Source organism: Dendrobates tinctorius, unplaced genomic scaffold, assembly GCF_039654945.1.
Source record: "Dendrobates tinctorius isolate UK_male_01 unplaced genomic scaffold, ASM3965494v1 ptg000050l, whole genome shotgun sequence".
Taxonomy (NCBI): Eukaryota; Metazoa; Chordata; class Amphibia; order Anura; family Dendrobatidae; genus Dendrobates; species Dendrobates tinctorius.
Genome location: NW_027361718.1, coordinates 3,613,590 through 3,636,729, shown reverse-complemented (window position 1 = coordinate 3,636,729; position 23,140 = coordinate 3,613,590). Strand labels below are relative to the sequence as shown.

General features: G+C 45.4%; 1 protein-coding gene across 5 annotated transcripts in view; it reads right to left on the bottom strand.

The window, feature by feature from the left end:
• The window catches only part of VRK2 (VRK serine/threonine kinase 2), a 123,293-nt gene that overhangs the window by 83,407 nt on the left and 16,746 nt on the right, over positions 1 to 23,140 (bottom strand). For 4 of the 5 annotated variants that reach the window (XM_073576661.1, XM_073576663.1, XM_073576659.1 and 1 more), the window contains 3 exons: positions 22,638 to 22,749; positions 22,242 to 22,334; positions 12,958 to 13,090 (listed from right to left, as the gene is read on the bottom strand). In XM_073576661.1, the coding sequence (XP_073432762.1) occupies positions 12,958 to 13,090; positions 22,242 to 22,334; positions 22,638 to 22,749 (338 nt within the window). The remainder of the gene's footprint in view (positions 1 to 12,957; positions 13,091 to 22,241; positions 22,335 to 22,637; positions 22,750 to 23,140) is intronic. The other variant, XM_073576662.1, reaches the window with a different exon arrangement.

Sequence of the window (23,140 nt, the reverse complement as noted above, 5' to 3'; positions counted from 1 at the left end):
AACTACGGTATCTTAAAATAGAAAAGCATATGATCGTTCTTTTGAGGAGTGTTTTCTGAAAGCTTTTTTTTTTTAGCGTTTTCAGACAGTATCGGCAGCAGAGTCCTCCTTAAAAAAGACATTTCATGCAAAATATTTTTTTTGGATTATAAGACGCACCCCAAATTTTGAGGAGAAAAATAAAATGGTGGTGCTTCTTATAGTTCGTGAGTCTTATTGATTACCAGGGGTGGTGGCTGTGGTGAAATGGGGTCCCAGAGTCGCTGCTGGAGGAGGCAGGAGTGGGGTGATGCTGCAGGCTAGGATGAGGGTGTTTTCTGATGTGTGGCGTGCCGCTGCAGGTGTCCAGTGCTGCTGCGGGTGTCTCCGATGCTGCAGGGCCTCTGTTGACATTTTGTGAAAGGCCAGAGCCCCCGCAGTTCCATGGTTTCCTATGCGGGGGGGGGACTCTGGGAAAATGGCCTTCGTGGGGCGGCGTATGTGCAGATGGAGATTTCGGCATCGAGATTAGATCTCAACGCCTGACACACCCGCTGAACATCCCCCTCATCCCAGCCTGCAGCAATGGTACAGTTAAGGTATATCCACATTATAAGACGCACCCCCATTTTCCCCCCCACACATATACACATAGTTGTGCTCAAAAGTTTACATACACAGGCAAAATTTTTGCTTTCTTGGCCTTTTTTCAGAGAATATGAATGATAACACCAAAACTTTTTCTCCACTCAAGGTTTGTAGTTGGGTGAAGCCATTTACAGTCAAACAATTGTGTTTTCACTTTTTAAATCATAACGACAACCCAAAACATCCAAATGACCCTGATCAAAATTTTACATACCCCATTTCTTAATACCGTGTTTGCCCCCTCTAACATAAATGACAGCTTGAAGCCTTTTGTGGTAGTTGTGGATGAGGTTCTTTAATTTTTCAGATGGTAAAGCCGTCCACTCTTTTTGGCAAAAAGCCTCCAGTTCCTGTAAATTCCTGGACTGTCTAGAATGAATGAACTGCGCGCTTGAGATCTCCCCAGAGTGTTTCAATGATATGGAGGTCAGGAGACTGAGATGGCCACTCCACAACATTCACTTTGTTCTGCTGAAGCCAATGACAGGCCGATTTGACCTTGTATTTTGGATTGTTGTCATGTTTGAACGTCCAAGTACGTCACATGCGCAGCTTCCAGGCTGATGATTGCAAATTTGCCTACAGTATTTGCTGATAACGTGCTGCATTCACCTTTTCTTCAACTTTCACCAAGTTTCCTGTGCCTTTGTAGCTCACATATCCCCAGAACTTCAGCGATCCACCTCTGTGCTTTACAGTAGGAATGGTGTTCCTTTCATCATGGGCCTTGTTGACCTCTCTCCAAATGTAACGCTTATGGTTTTCGCCAAAAAGTTCAGTTTTGGTCTCATCACTCCAAATTACCTTGTTCCAGAAATTTTGAGGCTTGTCTCTGTGCTTTTCTTGCGCATTGTAGGCGAGATACTTTGTGGCATTTGCGCAGTAATGGTTTTCTTCTGGCGACTCGACCATGCAGCCCATTTTTCTTCAAATGTGAATCTTGAAAGGGCCACAACGCTAGTTTTTAGAGAGTCCAGCATTTCAGCTGATGCTATTTGTGGGTTTTTCTGTGCATCCCAAACAATTTTCCTGGCAGTTGTGGACATTTTTGTTGGTCATCCTGACCATGGTTTTGTTTTTACAGAGCCCCTGATTTTGCATTTGTTAATCACAGTGTGAATGCTGCTGACTGGCATTATCAATTAATTGGATATCTTTGTATCTCTTTCCTGTTTTATACAGTTCAACTTCCTTTTACCATAGATCCGTTGACAATTTTTTTTTGCATTCCCCATGACTCACAATCCTGAAATGTCAGTGCCTGGATGAAAGATGCAAGAGTCTGTCTGGATCCCATAAACTCACTCAGCTTTTATGCACACACACTGATTACAAGCAAGCAAGTCACAGGTGAGGATGTTTCCTTTAGTAGCCAGTCAAACCGATTTGTGTCAACTTCTGTGCATGTGATGAGGCCAAAAGTTTACATACCCTGGTGATTTTGGATGTTTTGGATTGTCATTAGGATTTAAAAAGAGAAAGTCTTAGTTACTCACCGGTTAACGGTATTTTTCGGAGTCCATGACAGCACCACCTGAGAGAGGGGATCCGCCCTTTAGGAACAGGAAACCTACAGATACAAAAAGGGTGGCACCTCTCCCACGCATCAGTTGGATTACAGAGCACAAGAGGACTTCCAAGGTTAATGCATGATTTATGTACAGTATTCTTTACAATTATAACTTTTATCACCAGTGAGTATAAACAAGAAAAAAGACGTGCACACCCCAATTAAACTAAAGGGAGGGAATATACGGGTGCTGTCATGGACTCCGAAAAATACCGTTAACCGGTGAGTAACTAAGACTTTATTCGATCGTCCATGACAGCACCACCTGAGAGATTTACAGAGAGTAATATCAGCTTTAGGGAGGGACTACAGCCTGCAGCACCCTTATACCAAAAGAGAGGTCTGTGGAAGCACCTAGGTCTAGCCTATAATGACTATAAAAGGTGCTCGGAGAGGACCAAGTAGCCGCCTTACATATCTGGTCGATGGAGACTTCTGATCTTTCGGCCCATGAGGTTGCCATTGCCCTGGTGGAATGCGCCCTCAGCTTTCCGGGTGGCGACCTGCCCTTTGATGTGTATGCTATTGCAATCGCCTCTCTAATCCATCTGGCTAGTGTATTTTTTGATGCTCTACAACCTTTTCTGGGGCCTTGATGAGAGATAAATAGGGCATTATCTTTCTTCCAGGGATCAGTGACTGACAGATATTCTATGAGGCCTCTCCTGACATCCAGGGTGTGTAGTTTCCTTTCCTTCTCAGTTGGATTAGGGAGGAAGGATGGCAGAACTATCTCCTGCGTCCTATGGAAACTAGAAACTACCTTTGGCAAGTACGCTGGATCAGGTCTGAGTATTACCCTATCCTCTTTAAACTGTAAATAAGGAGGACACCTAGATAAAGCCTGAATATCGCTTATTCTGCGAGCTGATGTCAGAGCTACCAGGAAGGCTACCTTGAGGGACAGGATTTTTAGGGAAGCCGACGAGATAGGTTCGAATGGAGTTTCTGTCATAGCAGTGAGGACTAGGTTCAATTCCCACGGCATAAACCTATCCTTTATTGGCCTGGATCTACCTGCTGCCTTAATGAATCTGCTTATCCAATAATTACCAGAAATGTTGCAGCTAAACAGAGCCCCCAAGGCTGACACTTGTACTTTAAGGGTACTGGTAGAGAGTCCCATGTCTAGACCTTTTTGTAGGAACTCTAATATCTGCATTATAGGTGCTGAATCCCCAGCGATAACTTCTGAGTTTTGAAGGAATTTTTTCCAAATCCTGACGTAAATTTTTGTGGTAATGATTTTCCCACTTTTAAGAAGGGTGTTAATTAGGTCTGCGGAGAAACCATTTTCTTCTAATAATGACCGTTCAAACTCCACGCCGTCAGATGAAGGCCAGCCACCTGAGGATGGAAGACTGGGCCCTGGGACAGGAGATCCGGGATGTCCGGCAGAACCCAAGGATCGGACACCGACATGGTCCTGAGGCATGAGAACCATGCTCTCCTGGGCCAAAACGGAGCGATGACTATCACCCTTGCTCTGTCTTTCCTGATTTTCCTCATCACTAGGGGTAGAAGAGATAGGGGAGGGAAGGCGTAGGCTAGTTTGAAGTTCCAGTTTATCAGGAAGGCATCTACCGCCAGAGGATTTTCTCTGGGATTCAGGGAGCAGAATTGTTCCAATTGAGTGTTGTCTCTGGTGGCGAATAGGTCTACCTCTGGATATCCCCACTTTTGAACAATCAGTTTGAATATGGAGGTGTTTAAAGACCATTCCCCTTGCTTTAGCCGATTGCGGCTTAAAAAGTCTGCCGTGATGTTGTCTTTTCCTTTTATATGCAATGCTGTTAAAGATAGGAAGTATTGTTCTGCTAGATGGACGTTCTGCTACCAACATCAGGGGTCTGGAACGAGTCCCGCCTTGGCCACGGTGACCTGATTGTCGGAGAACACTCGCACATGATGGCCCTGTAGATACACAAGGAGCTTTTCAGCCGCCAGTTCTACTGCCTTTAATTCTTTTAGGTTAGATGACATTCCTAACTGATGATGTTGCCATCGGTCCTGGACTAAAATTTCACCCATATGAGCTCCCCAACCGTAAGGACTAGCATCCGTGGTGACTATGCGGGTTACGTTATACTCCCAGGGCACCCCTTTTAATAAGTTATCCTTGTGTAACCACCACTCTAGGGACTCCCTTGTGTTACGGGATAAGGTTAGCTGACCCTCCAAGTAACCTCCAAGGACTTTTTGATGTAATAAGACCTCGCTCTGTAGTTTCCTTGCATGAAACTGGGCCCACTGGACTGCCGGGATACAGGCCGAGAGAGAGCCTAGAAGGGACATGGCTTTTCTGAGGGACATGGTGGGGTTATTGGAGGCGTTCAGGATCTGATAATGGAGGCGAACAAGCTTGTCCGGAGGCAGACGGCATTCCTGTTTTTCAGAATCCAGGGTTAGGCCCAAAAATTGTTGGACTTTCATTGGCTGCAACCGGGACTTTTTGACGTTCAGCAACCATCCTAACCGTTCTAGGGCAGACATTGCCTTTTGTAGCTGTTGTAAACAATGGTTCGCCGTTTTACCTACAATAAGAAAATCGTCCAGGTAGGGGATCACCAGAATGTTTGATTCACGTAGATGGGCCATGACCTCCGCTATCACCTTAGTAAACACTCGGGGAGCGACTGCCACTCCAAAAGGGAGGGCCGCATATTGGAAATGTCGAATTGACCCATCCAACTGAACCGCCACTCTGAGGAACCGCTGATGGCCTGCATGGATGGGTATATGGTAGTATGCGTCTTTTAAATCTAACACCACCATGAAGCAGTTTTGGAACAGCAATTTTATTGCAGATTTAATCGTTTCCATCTTAAAGGGACGTATGACCAAAAATTTGTTGAGGGCTTTAAGGTTAATTATTGTCCTAAAGGAGCTGTCCGGTTTGCGGACCAGGAACAGAGGGGAGTAGAATCCCTTCCCCCATTTTTCCTCTGGAACCTCTATCAGGACTTTCTTAGCGCACAGGTTATGAACCTCGGCTTCCAGGGCAGCTTGTTCTGCCGCAGATGACCTGAGTGGGGTGATTTTAAATTGATCAAGGGGAACCCTAGAAAACTCTAGTCGTAGTCCCACGGCTATTATCCCCAATATCCAGCTGCTATTGGAGATCAGAGACCAGGATGGGTAGAGGGCAGCTAGTCTCCCTCCTACTGGGGCCACTAGTCATTGGGGAGGCTTTTTCGTGTCCCGAGCTGGACCTTCCTGGCGCCCTCCCCCAAACATGAATCCTGTACCTTTCCTTTTTTTTATCATCCCATCTGCCCTGATCTCTGGACGACCTTCTCCGGAAAACCCCTTTCCTGGCGAAGGGACGTCTGTACGAGGGGTTCGGGAGACTGGGAAATTTCTTTTTGTCATCTCCAGCTTTCTCCAACAATTCGTCCAAGACGGGACCGAATAGGTACTCCCCCTCGCAGGGAATGGAACAGAGACGGGACCGGGTTTGAATATCTCCTGGCCAGCATTTTAACCAGAGCGCTCTTCGCGCTGCATTAGACAGACCTGCGGCTTTTGCTGCCATTCTTGCAGAGTCTGCAGAAGCATCGGCTAAAAACGCTGCGGCATTCTGAATGATGGGTAAATTTTTCCGAATAGATGATCTTGAAGCTCCCTCTCTTAGTTCGGAATCTAGCCAGACCATCATGGATCTGGCGGTACAGGTGGCAGCTACCGCTGGTCTTAACGCGCCTGCTGACATCTCCCATGTCCCTTTAAGGAAAGAATCTGCTTTCTTATCTAACGGATCTTTCAGGGAGGCCATATCGTCAAATGGTATGGCGGATTTTTTAGATGCTTTGGCTACTGCAACATCTAGTTTCGGGGCTTTATCCCATCTGTTTACTACCGGGTCATCGAAGGGGTATCTCCGCTTAAAGGCTGGTGGCATGGAGCCCCTTTTCTCCGGTCTCTTCCATTCTCTATCAATTAGGCTCTGAACCTTTTCGTTCAATGGAAAGGCTTTACGTTTTTTGGGGTCCAACCCCCCGAACATAATGTCCTGTGCTGAGAGTTCTCGTTTTTTGTCCGCTACCCCCATGGTGGACCGTATAGCTTTCACTAATTTGTCCATCTGTTCTAAGGGGAAGCAGAACCGGCTAGAGTCTTCATCCGAGGAAGACGACGAGGAGGCCGAGGAGTCCGAGGAATTGTCCCCTTTCCCAGGGGCGACTGAGGCCTCCGAGCCCGAACCACTAGCCTCTCTTCTCCTAGAAGGTTCTCTTTGAGGTAAAGCTTTCATTTCTGCCCTGATCATGTCTCTCAGGTTTGAAGTGAAGTCAGGTGTCTCTTCCGCTACCTGCATAAACGGGGGAGAGTATAAGGGCCTGACAATCTACCCCTGGACTCCCTGTCCTTAATAACTCCTACCGTCTGCCGTATGCATGGCTGGCATAATTTTTTAGGGTGGCCATCTGGTAGGGGGGAACTACAGAGGGCACATTCCCTGTGTTTCTGTTTTCCCGTAACCTTCTTCCCCTGAAAAAAAACATAAAGGAACACTGCATCAGGGTACATTCACGGAGATCTCTTACCCATGCAGATGAGTCAGGTACCGGATCACTGAGGGAGGCAGGGGGATCCTTTCTGGAGGAACTTTCGCGGCTCTGGTCGCTGGTTCGTTTCTGTCTCTTCTGCTGGCCACTCGCCTGTTTCTGCGGGTGTTCCTGCGTCTCGTCCTGCTGGACTAAGGGGGCTTCCGACGTCTCCATTGCTGGGGCCTTCAGAAGCACCCCAGCGGCGTCCCCATCTGCCTTATATGGCCTCCTGTCCGGGTCAGCAGGCATACTGCCCTAGCACCACCCACCCGGCATTTGCGTTCCCTCCCCCATGCTCCGGCCCCCCTCGCCTTCGCCGGGTCGCCGCGCGACCCCCGGACCGGCATGCACCCGCGGCGCGCGCCGGAGGCCGCCGGCACCCGACTTCCGGTATCGGCGCTATCGCTCCGCCCCTTCCGCCGCGTCACTTCCGCCGCTCACAGAGCCCTGCGGGAGCGCGCGCGAAGGAGCCGCGCAGGCCCGCCCGGAGTGCCAGCACCCCCCCGCGCCCGCAGCCATGAGCCCGGCCAGGAGACAGCACTGACCCGGAGGACTGGGCCTGGGGAAGTGCACCGGGGCATACCTACCAGGTGCTGGCTCTGGAGACGGCATCCACCGGACCCTTGCTCCACCTGCTTCGTCCACTGTCGTGGTGACCTACCCGGCCCCACCGTGGAGCTTCCAGGGACCCCGCACTGACCGAGGTAGGAGACCCCCTCGCTACCTGGGTCGGTCAGCCGGCCTGGGTATTCCATGATGATTCTGACGGACGATCTGTAGAGAGTCCTGTCCTCTAGGAACAGGAAACCAACTGATGCGTGGGAGAGGTGCCACCCTTTTTGTATCTGTAGGTTTCCTGTTCCTAAAGGGCGGATCCCCTCTCTCAGGTGGTGCTGTCATGGACGATCGAATAAAACACAGTAGTATGACAATAAATGGCTTCCCCCAACCACTAACCAGTGGAGAAAAAATGTTGGTGTTATCGTTCATATTCTCTGAATAAAGGCCAAGAAAGAAAAAATTCTGCAGGGCTATGTAAACTTTTGAGCACAAACTTTATCGCTTTGGGTTGGTTGGCCGTAGTGCCTGATTAATTAAGCAGCAAATGAATCTTAATGAATCCGACAATGTGGTGCTTGCCTCCATGTACATCTCGCCACAAATCAGTCAGTGACTGGAGTTAGATTTGTGACACAAGATACAGCGCCACCTATCATAAATTTGATTAGTGTGAGCGTGTGTGTATGAGCGAGTGTGAGAGAGTGTCTGTGCGAATGCGGGTGTGCGTGCGTTTTCACCATGCCTTATCACAACCCCATCCTGCCTCAGCTATGCCCACTTTGCTAGAGCTGAGTAAGAAAGACATGAAAACCCAAAAGTCTCGCATTGCGCAAAAAAAAAAAAAAAAAGTTTAAGCCTTTTTACTCCACTTTTCTGGCATATAAGTTTTGACGAATCTGGGCCCATATGTGCATTGCCTTATGATTAAAAATGGCTTTATAACCAGATGATAAAAGAAATCGTTCCTTCAGGATGACATGTTGCCTAATAAACTCTGGGGTGCAATATTGAGGAACGTACTTGTTAAGAAAAAAAAAAAAAAGCACAAGCTGCCTAATTAGTTGCCGCCTTTCAAACTTTCTCCTAGTGCTTTTACAAAATCTAAGAAAATAGTAATAATTTTTATTAGAAAATTTGGAAGTTCTGACATTTTAATGTATTTCTTCTGTATTAATATTTCTCAGAAATCTCAGGGTACATGCTTTAACCATGTAGTTCCAAAAGGAGTTAAAATTATTTATGCTTCAGGGCCACTTCAGCTATTTTCATTAGGTTGAAGCAAAAAAAAAAAAAAAAAACATCCAAACATGAACAAAGAAATGATGGAGAAAATATTGAAACCGAAGACGGCAAAGATTAAAATTTTAAAAAAGCTACATAGAATATACCTGATGCAGTCTGAACTGGTCAGTCAGGGTCGCTTCATTGTTGGTGGTCAAACAAAGGGCTGAGGGTGCACCGGGCGAAACACGGAGCTTAAGGCTGTGTGCCCACGATGCGTTTTATTAAGCGTTTCCGCAGCGTTTGTGCCAGATCAGACGCTGCAGAAACGCTTAAAAAATGCATCAAATTAATTAGCATGCGTTTTTGGCCTTTTGTGCCAATGCATGCGTTTTTAACCGCTCAGGAATCGCTTAGCGGCTAAAAACGCAGCATGCTCATTAATTCCCGCATTGCTCAGTGTTTTTAGCCTTCCCCAATGTTCCCAGAAATCGCGTGTCAAAAAACGCGTCAAAAACCGTGCAAGAAACGCGCGGAAAAAGACGCGCATTTTCTGGGAAAGGGGATCCTTTTCCTGAGCGTTTAAAAACGCTAGCGTGGGCACATAGCCTTAGGCTGTGTGCCCACGTTGCGTTTTTTTTAAGCATTTCTGCAGCGTTTGTGCCGGCTCAGGGGCTGCAGAAACGCTTAAAAGAAGATTCAAATTAATTTGCATGCGTTTTTGACTTTTTGTGCCAATGCATGCGTTTTTAAACGCTCAGGAATCGCTTAGCGGCTAAAAACGCAGCATGCTAATTAATTTCCGCATTGCTGAGCGTTTCTAGCCTTCTCCAATGTTCCCAGAAAATGCGCGTCAAAAACGCACGTCTTTTGTGCAAGGAACGCGCAAGAAACGCGCAGAAAAAAGACGCGCGTTTTCTGGGAAGGGGATCAGTTTCCTGAGCGTTTAAAAATGCTAACGTGGGCACAGAGCCTTACTCTGCAACCATCATGGGAATAAAGTCAGCAATGAACAGCAGGACAGTCGGAAGAAAGAGGAGCCCGATCTTAAGAGTTACAAATGTGGCGTAAGGTTTTTTTTTTTTATTTTTTTTTTTTTACACATTCTTTTGCCATGCTTTTACTGGACATTTTTCCAGTGAAAAAACGCAACGTTTTCCTGTATCAAAGTGAATGATTTCTGAAATCTCCCATATGTTGCTGGGTTTTTTTTCCCCTTGAAGCATGTCAATTCTTTCTTCCAAATAAATGGGAAACGAAAACAAAACAGCACGAGAGAGATGAGAGATAGAGAATTTTAGTGGTTAATAAATATGATGCTTTAAAGGGGAATCTGTCACCCCCTCGGAAGTACATAATCTATTACTATGGGCATACAGGTCCTAGAATACTTAAACTAGTCCTACCTGTATGCCTTTTTGTCAGAACAGCACATGGATCTGATTAATAAAAAAATAAAAAAGTGAACAGCCCCATTGACTCATCAGTCTGTCTGCAGTCCATTTTTCAAACACCCCAAGACGAGCTGCCATGGGAATAGGGCCTAATGCTTCAGGTGAAGTTCCTCAATAAAGGCGCTTAAAGGGAATCTGTCACCCCTTTTTTGAGATATCATATAATGATTTCATTCAATTGTGTGTCACATAAGGATTCTCTTAGCACTTTTGCTTCCCCCTGACACCGCACCTTTCATGCATAAATACCTTTTTTATACTGGTTCAGATGTATGTAAACTGCCGCAGTCCGGTCCGCTGGGCGGGGCTTATTCACCTGCCCCCCCCCCCTCCCTGTCTTGCTCTACACAAGAAGAAATGCGTAGAGCAAGACAGGGAGGGGGGGGGGGGCAGGTGAATAAGCCCCGCCCATTGGACCGGACCACGGCAGTTTACATACATCTGAACCCGATATAAAAAGGTATTTATGCATGAAAGGTTGCGGGGTCAGGGGGAAGCAAAAGTACTAAGAGAATCCTTATGTGCCACACAATTGAATGATATCATTATATGATATCTCAAAAAAGGGGTGACGGATTCCCTTTAAGGTAAATTCCCAAGAAAGTTTGATGGAGAAATGTTCACAGCTTAACTCGGTCTCAGTTTTATCGGGAGGAATGTAACAGTTCTGCAGCATGTGAATTCTGCCTGAAACCTATTAATAGTTTCACTTTAATTTATATAGCACCTATATAATAATTACAGAATTCCACAAATCCTAAATATACTGATTTTGTACTTGGGAAATAGGACATTAAACTGTAGTTAGGTGATAAGTCTTGATTTTGCTATGTATTCAGCCATTTTATGCAATTCCATAGACTTTGAAAGGAGCGGCCAGTGCACATGAAGGAGCACTATATAGCCAGAGGTCAGTGCCGACAGTTCTGCCTTTATCGTGCAATTATCATATTTTATAACACCACCGCACTGTAATTTATACTACTGCTGGACCTCTAGGCAGCACAGGGGCCTTTGGGACCCCTGAGACATCAAGGCCCAGATGTGACTGCAAATCCCACTCTCCTTACAGCGTCTACTCTAATTAAGACAAAGTACAAGGATGCAGTAATGACTATATGCGGCTTATTTTGGGTTCAATCAAAAGTGGGGCCTTACTATAACAAGCAACTATACAGTATACATAACACAAATCAGACAGTGTACTTTTAAACACCTAATATGCTGTATTTTTTACCATATGTATTGTGGAAGATAAACTCTGAAGCGAACGGCAAAGTGGGCTTAAAAAGGTGTTTTCAGCTTTGGTAAAAATGTTGAAAAATATATTATTTTGCATTACCCATATTGGTGAATGTCTCCATAAAAAACTATCATAGTTGAATGTAATTTCTGTGTACTTCCATGGAAATCGACCTGCAGATCTGCTTGTTTGCATGAGGATCAGGAGTGGGCACTACTATCGCAGGCTGCACTAATAATCCCCCTCAGCCTCAGGGTTACTTCCTGGTTACTCATCTTTCTGCAGGCTCTTGCGCACACGTGCGCTCTCTCGTATGTGTTGCTTCATCTACATAATGGTAAAAATAATGTTTACTATGTCCTTTTGTTTAATTCCATCGCACCCATTGCTCTATTCTCATCTGTAGGTGTTTGCACTCCCTCCTCACACCTTGATCTTCCACTCCGCCTCAGATTACTGTGCAGTGACAGACCTACATGCGCACACAGCTCAGCTACAGCAGACTGGGTGCACACTCAGCTTGGCATATCTCCACTAGAACCTGTGGCGTCTGCTTTTGTCGCCAGGGCCACAATGTTCACTCTGCGGGTGGCACTGGTGATAGTGATGTCAGAGACAGAAGCTCTGGATGGTGCCGGCTCTGTACAGACACTAAGGTTATAGTGGCTGTGATCTGCAGTGCTGTCCAGTCCGGCAGTATAGGTGTGTGCTGTCCAGCTATTATCAACCAGTGGCTTCAGCCAACTGGAAAGCACTAGACTCTACTAAAGCTTCCAGCTTACTGCTGGAAGCAGTCAGATAAAGCTGTGTGCTTGCCTGGTAATGGTCTGTGGTTTCTGCTCTAGTTTAGTATTTGTGTTTTCCTATTTTGACCTCAGCTTGCTTGTTGACGCTTCTTCTGCCTGACAATTTTGTACCTTTGCGGCCCTCTTGAGTTTGACCTGGCTACCCGACTATCTTTCTTGCCAGCGAGAATCACCGAACAGCAGCTGACTGTGACCCTTGCCCAGGAACCCTGTGTAAGTCCAGACCCATGCATAACGGTTCAAGCGTGAAGGCCAGGGGCAACCCCTGTGTTTTGGGAAACGAAGTAGCTTGGGCTAAGCCTGTTCGTGGAAGACATTTTAGAACTGCCAGGCGACCGCTGACAGTGTCATTACACAGGTCAGCAACAACAGACAAACACACATATCCAATTGAATGAAAACACCATAAAAAAGTCATATTTTTGACTCATTTGTCTGATTTGGTTCTCTTGATCTACTTTGAAGACATACTCACAGGCATTTAAGAAACTATCCCGTTGGGGTCAGGAGACCGTAGTTGGTCTCAACATTGCCGTGTGTGCTCAGAAGGCGAAATATGGCCTAGAGAACCCAATTCTCATTTGCAGATGGACTCAAAATGTGCATTGAAAAACCTTGTATAGTAAATATCACAGTGAGGCAACATTCATTTCCCTTTGCTAGCTGGAGCTAACATACATGTATACGGTTGTAGAACAGTACTGTATATACTCAACATGCATTTATAAATACAAGTGTGAAATTAAATACTGCAATCACATCCAGGTAAATCGCACGATAGAACAGCGTAGTCAGACAAGACCGCAAACGCCACAGAATAAGTTATGAGTGGCAGAGTGCGGCTGTAAAAGATCCCTGCTCACTTTACACATTATATATTCTTTTAATTAAACTACTCATACAGTAATAATAATAAAAAGGAACATACCAACCCCCTTGTGAGCATCTCTGCTGGTAAACTCAATTGTCCCATTGTGGCATTTTTTTGGGTCTTCTTTATATTCTTTGTGTTTCCCATTGGGGCAGTATCTGTAAGAAAGTCCATAATCTGCAAGATAAACCTGGAAGCCGAGAACAGATAAATGAATAATGCTTTTGTCCTTTGAAAAGTGTAACCTTTCTAATTAAGCCTTAAGAAACTTATGGGTTAAGGACAAGCTTTGATCGTCATTTTATTAAACCAAATGGTGCCTCAAGATAAAATATGCACATCTGGGGGCTATAACAGTTACCCTTCCATTTTAAATCCTTCCCATCATAGTCATATCTGGTTTCTGAATTTAGCCATTTTTTTCCAGTTTTTTTTCCTCCCTTCTCCTTTATCTCCCAAGTTTTCATCTCTCCAGGTGGGCATCTACACATCATAAACTGCAATGTGTCTTTTATGTGTCCTCGCAGTTTAGATCTTAGAAGCTCCCGCATTTCACCAAGATACTTTATCCGATTAGTACGTTTGGCTTTAATTGTGTGAAGGTTTGCAAAGTTTGTCATTTTCAACACACAAAGCAGCGTGGCAATATAGAATGCAGAAAGTAATAAAAGAATAATAAAAAAGGCGGACAAAACATCATAAATCATCATTTAGAGCAATTCATTTCCATATGACCTCTCTTTTGCATAAAGACATCTAATTTTTTTTTTTTTTTTAGACAGAAACGTATAACAACTCCTAGAAGTTAACAGGGTTGCTTAGGGGATAAAACTTAGTTTTCAAAGTATAAGGCCGGGGTCACATTAGAGTGAAATACGGACGAGTGAGAGGCTTAAAAACGACGCATTACACACGGACAAATGATTCTCTATGGGGTAGCTCCCATCAGCCGTATATTTCTCGGCCGTATTCTACAGTCCGTGCCAATCGCAGCATGCTGCGATTGTCAGCGTACTACACCCGTAATACGCCAATGCAATTCTATGGGTGCGCAAAAACAACGCATTACACACGGACCAGATGTGTGACTTGTGAGAAATACGCACCCGGTGTCCTTTAGAAAAGCCGGCAATTCAGTGCACGATACAGTAAAATCACACTGACAGGTTTAATAAAGAAACAAAAGAATAGATATACACACAGAATACACATATACAGTATATGTATATACATATATACATACACGTCATTGAGACACATATATTATATATATATATATATTTCATAGAGTTCCTCAAAGCAGACAAGCCGCTATTTCAATTGCCGGCTTCTGTAAAATCAGTCCCCAACCCGACATGAAATGACACATGGTTTACATTCAGTAAACCATTGAATTTCATGTATCTTTTATATGTCTTTCACTAGTAATTAGATGAGGGTTGATGTGTAAAATTTGGGAGGTGTAGGTGTTAATTCGCTGTAAAAAATTGCGTGGGCTCCCGCAGTAATTTGTCAACCAGAGAGGTAAAGCAGGTGAGTGAGGGCAGATTTTAATAGCCATGAGCGGGACCATTGTTTTTGGCCCCCCCTGGCTACAAAAATCTGCCCCCAGACACCCCAGAAATGGCGCATCTGTAAGATGTGCCATTTCTGGCACTTATTCTCTCTATTCCTATTGCCCTGTAGCGGTGGCTAATGGGTTAATATAACAAAGGGTTAATGTCACCATTCGATTGTAAGGTGACATTAAGCCAATTGATAATGGAGAGGTGTTAATAAGACACCGATCCATTATTAACCCTATAATATGAAAGGGTTAAAAACCACACACAGACATCAATTAAAAAGTCTTTTAATGAAAATAAGACACCAAGTTTTCGACAAATTTTTATTACTCTGGTAATCCCAAAAAACCATGACCTGAGAAAAAAAACAAAACATAAAACAATCAACAATATCCTTACCTCTCCTACGTTCAGTCATGTCCCATGCTGCAATCCATCAGAAGGGGTTAAATAGTTTACAATGAGGACCGGTGCTAATGCAACCAGTCCCACTGTACACTACTTCAGAATGAATTAATTCAGCTCTGCGCAGCCTCAATGGCTGCCTGGAGATGAACTAACTACCGTGGGAAAGTTTCTGACTTTTTTCCCACGCTCATTAGTTCACCTCAGGTCAGCCAGGGGACTCCCCGCAGCCTCAGTGATGCAACCAATGTCCTAAATACTGAACCTCTGCTTTGCCCACGTGACACTTGTTGCGGTTCAAGGTGATTCCGGCCTTGTGGATCCTGTCCAATACTGTCTCTAGGAGATTTAGATGCTCATCCCATGTCGCGCTGTAGATGGCAATGTCATCCAGGTAGGCACAAGCATAGTCCTGGAGACCATCCAGAAGCCCGTCAGCCAGCCTCTGGAAGGTCGCAGGGGCATTCTTCATCCCGAATGGCATAACTCGAAACTGGAATAAGCCGAACAGGGTGAAAAATGCAGACTTGAAAATAGCGTCAAGACTTAGCGGGATCTGCCAATAGCCTTTGTATAGATCGATGGTGGTCAAATACTTTGCCCCCGTCAGCCGATCTAACAACTCATCCACACGCGGCATGGGATACGCATCCGTCACCGTTTTCTCATTTAGCTTGCGATAGTCTACACAAAACCGGGTAGTCCCATCCTTCTTGGGCACTAACACTACGGGGGGATGTCCAGGGACTGACTCTTCAATGACCTCTAAACGCAACATCTCTTGTATCTCCTGTCGCATCCCTTCTTGTCCAGACTCAGGGACGCGGAAGGGGGGCGGTTGTCTCAGGGGGGGTCTGATCCTGGGTCTCAACCTTGTGTTGTGCCAGGCGGGTATACCCCGGTCTCTCTGAAAACATCCTCTGTTGCTGTCTCAACAACGCCTCCGCCTGCTGTCTCTCCAGGGGCCCTAGGTTTTCTCCCAAGTGTACCTGGTCCCATGTTTTAGACTGAGTCCTCTCCCTTAAGACATCAGGCAAGGGGAGTCCTGCTAAATCCTCTGCTTCGGGTGCACAGATGGCCACTACCTCTTCAGGGCGCTCCCGGTAGGGCTTCAGCATATTCACGTGGAACACGCGGATAACCCTGGGGTCGTCACAATCGGCGACATTGTAGGTCGTGTCAGCTATTTTCCCCACTACCTGGTAGGGCCCCTGCCATGCAGCATTGAACTTGTTCTGCCTAGTTGGTTCTAAAACCAGGACCTTCTGTCCTATCTCAAAGGTGCGTTCTTTGGCCCTCCGATCATACTATACGCGCTGGCGCCATTGGGCCACCTGCATGTTCCCACGGACAGCCTGAGTCAGCTCCTGTAGGCGGTCCCGGAATTCCAGCACATAGGGCACAATAGGTATCCCTTCTATGGTTCCCTCCCCTTCCCAGTGTTCTCGCACTAAGTCTAGGGGTCCCCTTACCCGCCTCCCGTATAACAGTTCGAACAGGGAGAACCCCGTGGATTCTTGGGGCACCTCCCGATAGGCAAACAGGAGGTGTGGCAAGAATCTCTCCCAGTCCCTGTAGGTCCTGGTAAAAGTCCCAATGAGTTGTTTTAATGTTCCGCTAAAACGTTCACACAACCCACTGGTTTGCGGGTGGTACGGAGCGCTTCTAATGGACTTTACGCCACACAGCTTCCACAGTTGGTTGGTCACCTCTGCTGTAAACTGGGTACCCTGGTCCGAGATAACCTCCTGGGGAAATCCAACCCGTGAGAAAACCTGGAGCAGGGCAGCCGCCACTGTCTGCCAGTATGTTAGGTAATGCAACCGCCTCTGGATACCGTGTGGCATAATCTACCACTGTCAATATATACTTTTTCCTTGACGGACTGGGTTTGGCTATCTTCCACGTACACATTGGGAAGCGCTGCACTGTCGTGTTCAATGATGGCTGCTATCAAATCCGCTTTTGTTTTGTTGCTGGCTATTAACCCTCGAGCTTCAACCATGTCTTTTAATGTATTCCTCTTTACCTTCTGGTAGTTGTTTTCCATTCAGTCCTTTACTCCTATAGACGGGGTATCATATCACGCTGTCTGCCACCAGTGTAACGGGGTCTTCTGTGCTGTAATACCTCTTTACATTACCACCCCATTTCTCAGGAGGTCCACCCTGCTTTTCCTCACTTCTGAATGAAGGATGCTGGTTCGAAAGGCTTTGTAACATGGGAACATATAAAAGATCACTGCTTCTCCACGTATTTCCAGTGTGACAACATTTTACTCATCGGTCTCAGAATATATATACATACAGAGGACAGGACAATCAATATGTGTCGGGCCAGTAGATAACAGGCTCCAATTAAGACGCCAGACGTACATTACAATAGCCGCAGGTGGCCGGCGATCCCCGATCATTTACAGTGGGATTTACAAAGGTGGGGGGAGGTCAGAAGTGGGATATCTCGTTTACCTCTGCCCAGGGGGGCAGCCGGTCGGTTGCTGCATTTAGGGCATACATCTCACATTACACCTATCTTACATGCATCTCCCATTCGGGGTGCTGGGGGGGGTTCTGTAACAACGACTCTTCTATACAACAGCTAGTCAGATCCAACGTCATCCTTGGGCACCAGCTGCCCCTAGCTACGTAGCACCATTGTAAAGGAAGGGATCAATTTCTGCCCATAAACAAAGTGCCAATTCACTGTATGCAGGCCGATACGAGGTCTAATGCCCTGTTCACACCGGCAGAACACAAACTGGAAAGTCTCCATTAAATGAAAAACACTATAGGTGTTTAACCCCCCTGGCTCATCCACAGTTAAAATTCATTATTTCTAGAGAACATTTGTAGACCCCTGTACACCGCTGTGGACCATGTTGGAAGTTTAGTAATACTACTAGAAAAAAGAATTTAAAATTGCTGTGTGTAAAAAAAAAAAACAAAAAAAAAAAAAAAAGTCTATGAGGTTAATAAGCGTTTACCACATACAATGTCCTTAAATTATTCTGTTTCTGCAGAAATTGCTTACCTGTTTTTTTTTTGTTTAAGAAAATGCTATTTACTGCTGGGTGTGCTGCCGGGCGCACAATAGAAAAAAAAAATGTGAAAGGGAGTCAAAAACGATAAAGTCAATAAAGGAGGCAATGTTTTCATTCCCATTCAGATTTCCATAGCAGCTGCATATTCAAAGCAGCTCATTTTATTTGCTAAAATATGTTAAAACATGTTAAAATAGCAACGCATGGTTTTCCTGCTTGAGAAAATAAATCATCCCCCATTGTAAGCAAACCAATGGCATTATACACTGAAGCATGTTTTATGGAGAGTCAGATCTGTTAATCTATGCTAATCTGCATAACACTTTCAAGCACTGAACGAAGACGGGGAATGAATCTCGCGCCTGGAAACTTGGGAAATCGCACTTCAGCTAAAAATAGAGCTGAGGATCACACCGAATAAAACTCAGAAAATAGAGGCATCGGCCACAAAAATTAGGAACTGCAGAAATAACTAATGCCACTTAAATATGGGACAGGATTTATTTTTACTTCTCAATGTCAGTCATCTAGTTATAACATTAGTGCGATTGCTGCGAATCTCTTATGATCATGGTGACAAATCGAAGCAATCCATGAAGTTGAAAACTGCTGTTACCGGAGTACATGTGGGATTTTTATCATTTTAATTTTCTTGTAAAAGTGTACCCATCATTTCAAAATAAGCTGTACCGTGTGTATAATTAAAGGAGTACTCTGGGGATATTTAAAAAATTAAATTGTACTGTCCTCTGCACACAACCTATAAAGATGAGATGCCCACTGCAGGTCTATTATCTTTATAACCCTTGTAATTCAGTGGAGCTGCTCCTCACTGCTTTCCCCCTCCCGTATGGGACTTATATCACCCAGCAGTGTGCAGCTCCCCCTGTGAATAAGGGCCCCATTACATTTAGCGATGCACCAGCGATCCCTACAACGATACGGCCCGGTCAGGATCGCTGGTGCATCGCTAAATGGTCGCTAGTGAGCTGCCAAACAGGCAGATCTCACCAGCGATGCTCGGCGGTCGTTACTTACCTGTCACATGCAGCGATGATGATGACGACTTCCGCCCGTGTCCATGCATCGCTCGTCGGCGCCAGCAGGAAGCCGACGATGAGAAATGGACCAGGACGATCTCACGCGATCAGCAATATCCAGAGGGGGCCAGTCAGAGGTAAGTGTCACATGTAGTGAGATCGCTATGTGTAAAAGGCCCTTAACAGTCAGTCGGAGTTGAGAGGGCATGGCCACAATCCCCTGTTCTCTGCAGAGAGACAGCTATTAACAGGAGACTGACTGATTACAGCAGTGTGTAGCTCCCCGCTGTTATGTCCTAGACGGAGGGGTGAGCAGTGAAGAGCAGCTCCTATCACATCAGCAGGCCCCAATAATGTCTCCAATCCGACAGGTTTTAGGGGGCGTGGTCTGCTCCCTGCTGGTAGCCCTCATCAGGGCACTGGCTGCTACTAGAAAATCAGGGCACGCAACGTCTCACAGAGGTGGGGGGAGCAATGAGAAGCCGCTCCTGTAAAACGGAATTCCAAGTGTTTTAGGCTATGTGCACACATTCGGAATTGCCGCGGCAATTCCGCAACTCCCTGCCGCGGGAAACATGCATGCGGAATTGGAATGCGTATTCCTGCTAAACACTAGCGTTTTGCAAGCGTAATTAGCTTGCAGATTGCTAGCGTTTTCCAAGCGATCTGTAGCATCGCTTGGAAAACTGATTGACAGGTTGGTCACACTTGTCAAACATAGTGTTTGACAAGTGTGGCCAACTTTTTACTATTGAGGCTGCCTATGCAGCATCATTAGTAAAAGATAGAATGTTAAAAATAGTAAAAAAAAAAAAAAAAATCCTCCAGGCCCTGGGTACCATATCCCTGTTAAAAAAAAAGAACTAAAATAAATCGTGATTAGTGAGCCTGGCCGCCTGTCTCAGCTATATATCCTCTATAGGACATACAGGTCTCCCGAATGGTTGTTCAGTAGAGGGTTACGGTGGGATTCGAGGTGCACGATGGATAATGCGGACATTTTACATATGATGTGGACATGCTCCTGCCTACAAATATTTTGGATCGTGGTCCTTGGCCTTATACATTTGGTCACGGGACAGGATATTCCCAGGGACCCCACGATATGTGTTTTGGGCTATGTTGATGGGGTGGGAGGGGATCAATACCTTAAAATTGCTGTGGCCAGAATGCTATTTGTGGCCCGAAAGCTGATAGCTTATCACTGGATCTCTGCCAAAACTCCCTCAAGAAAAGAATATATTAATAGATTAAATAAAATACTATACAGGGAAAAGTTTGTGTACCTCAGGAGGGGTGTGCCGCATATTTTTGGGAAAATATGGGAGGGATGGTTGAGAGTTCCCGGCCTGGCTGCTTTGAATCTCCTAGATTAATGAGTGGGCCCTGGGGGTGGTCTCCTGTCGGTAGTTAATCATCATTTCTCATATGATATGGTTGTGTGATGGAACTTAGTTTACTCGCTATATATCAGTCTATATGCCATCGGACAAGGGGGGGGTGTTATGGGGGAAGGGAATGTTTGACAACATGTTGTAAGTTGTACATGCCTGTCATTTCTAAAACTTTTAATAAAAACTATCTGATTTAAAAAAAAATAAATAAATAAATCGTGATATTCTCACCTTCCAGTGGCCCCCGCAGCCTTCCCGATCCTCATGATGCTTCGGGCAACTCCCGTTCCCAGCGATGCCTCGCGACAATGACCCCAGATGATGTAGCATCACGCGAAACTGCTACGTCATCACAGGTCATTGTCGCAAGGCATCACTGGGACCGGAAGATGCCGGGAGCCTCGAGAGGATCGGGAAGACTGCGGGGGCCACTGGAAGGTGAGAATATCACGATTTATTTTAATTCTTTTTTTTTTTTTTTTTTAACAGGGATATGGTACCCAGGGCCTGGAGGAGAATCTCCTCTCCTCCAGACTCTGGGTACCATCCGCACATGATCTGCTTACTTTGCGCATGGTGGCCATAGCCCCATGCAGAAAGTAAGCGGAACAATGCATTCCTATGGGTGCGGAATCGCGATTCTGCACAAAGAATGAACATGCTGTGTATTTTTCCGCTATGCAATTCCGCCGCAGAAAAATACGCAGCATTAGCACAGCATGTGCGGAATGACATTGAATTCAATGGGTTGCGTTGTGTAAGCGTTTTTGCAGTGAAAAAACGTGTCAAAAACGCGTCAAAAATGCTTACAATCCGCAACGTTTGTCCATAGCCTCAAAGATGATAGAAGTGCACTTCTCAGCTCACCTTTATAGTAGGCACGGACGGTACAACATTTTTCCTTATCTTACCACTTTAAAAAATGGTAAAATATCAAGATGTCCAATTATTTTTTTAAGACAATTGCATAATTTCATCCTTTATCCCAATAGAACATCCCCTGTCCATCATCTTTATTGTAGCACAAGGACCACATAGAAATAGCAACCAGAGACGCTCCAATAACATGCTTACACAGTGCCTCTTGATACAGCTCTACGAAACAGAGTAGCTCTGCTTCACTTCAAAGGCCAAACTAATAGTCCAGCCTGCCACACCTGATGGTAATCGTGGATTCTTCTTTGACAATAAGCTTTTTCACCCACTCAGGCCGGGGTCAGACGTATCTCATGCGAGAGAATCGAGTCAAATGATATTTGGGTCAAACTCTGTCAAATGAGAGAATTGCAGCACAGGTGCAGAAGAGAAGGAGAAAGTAATTTCTCCATCTCTTCCATTGCCGACATCCACGCTAATCGTGCTGCACTCGGATGGCATCCGAGTGCAGACTGATGTTTAGCATGCACCCATAGACTTGTATAGGTTAGCGTGATTCAATTCTCAGATGCAATCACAGCATGCTGCAACTGTCTTTTCATGAGTCGGAATGAAAAAAAATAATCGCTGATCTGCACTGCTCCATAGTATAACACTGAGCAGAGAGCTGTCCGACAAAACATCACATAGCGTCCATCCGTGCTATACGGCAGTGTGAGCAAGCACTTATGAGAATAGGAGCAGCGGCGGAGGGTGCCACCAATCTGGTGCAACGGCGGAGGGCGCCACATAGTATGAGCAGTGGTGAAATTTGTCTTAAACTGAATGACATTGTGATAGATCAGAAGTGTTACCAAGCATGAGCAGAAGCGTCCCACAAGATACAGGCTCAGGATGTCATCCAGGTATTAGTCACAATGGAACAGGTTTACCAAGGGCTTGGTGTGTCAGTACTAATAAATCCCCCCATTGTTCTTTCCCCCCAAGAAGCAGCTACTGAGTACAAACTAATCATCGTTACCTTGCTGGGATCCGAAGCGTGAAGTAGAATGTTTCCTGCTTTAATATCACCATGTACGTACTCATGTTCATGTATGTACTCCAAGATATCCACCTGTAACACAAGCAACACATGGAAAAGCTGAAAATACTGTGCAAGTCATTGGATTTATGTCCGACTGTGCACATGCACAAGTTTCCGGCTAAATTCAGAAACGACGACTGAACTTTGAGATCATTTATTCCATAATTCCTAACATTTCTACTTTTCGGCTCATTACACGGTCTCCAAAAATGATGGTGCTACAAAACATCTTCCCTTTCCCCTTGAAGCTATACTCTGACATGTCTCCATCATGCAAGTGGATACATCAATGGTGAAATTCCCCTTTAGGGCATTCCAAAACTCTTGACTTACCATGCGAATACCAATTTGCATTACGGTTTTTACAGGCAATCTGCCACCGTTGTTCATCTGCAACTTCTGAAGATCCGAGCCGAGCCGGTCTACCACCATGAATCTGTAACTGCTGATAGTGAGAAAAAGAAGAAGGTGTAAGAAAAAAAGATGGATTTTTGGTTCTTACCGTAAAATCTCTTTCTTGGAGCCTTCATTGGGGGACACAGAATACCATGGGTGTATGCTGCTGCTGCTAGGAGGCTGACACTATGCAAAAACAATGAAATTAGCTCCTCCCCGGCAGTATACACCCACCGACAGGCACCAAGCACCTCAGTTGGTGAAAAAGCAGTAGGAGAAGCAACGAGAAAAAACTCGAACCATATGTACCAACCCAACAGGGGACTCTAAGACCCAACACGGTACAACTGAAAAAGGGAGGGTGCTGTGTCCCCCAATGAAGGCTCCAAGAAAGAGATTTTACGGTAAGAACCAAAAATCCATCTTTCTTTATCGCCTTA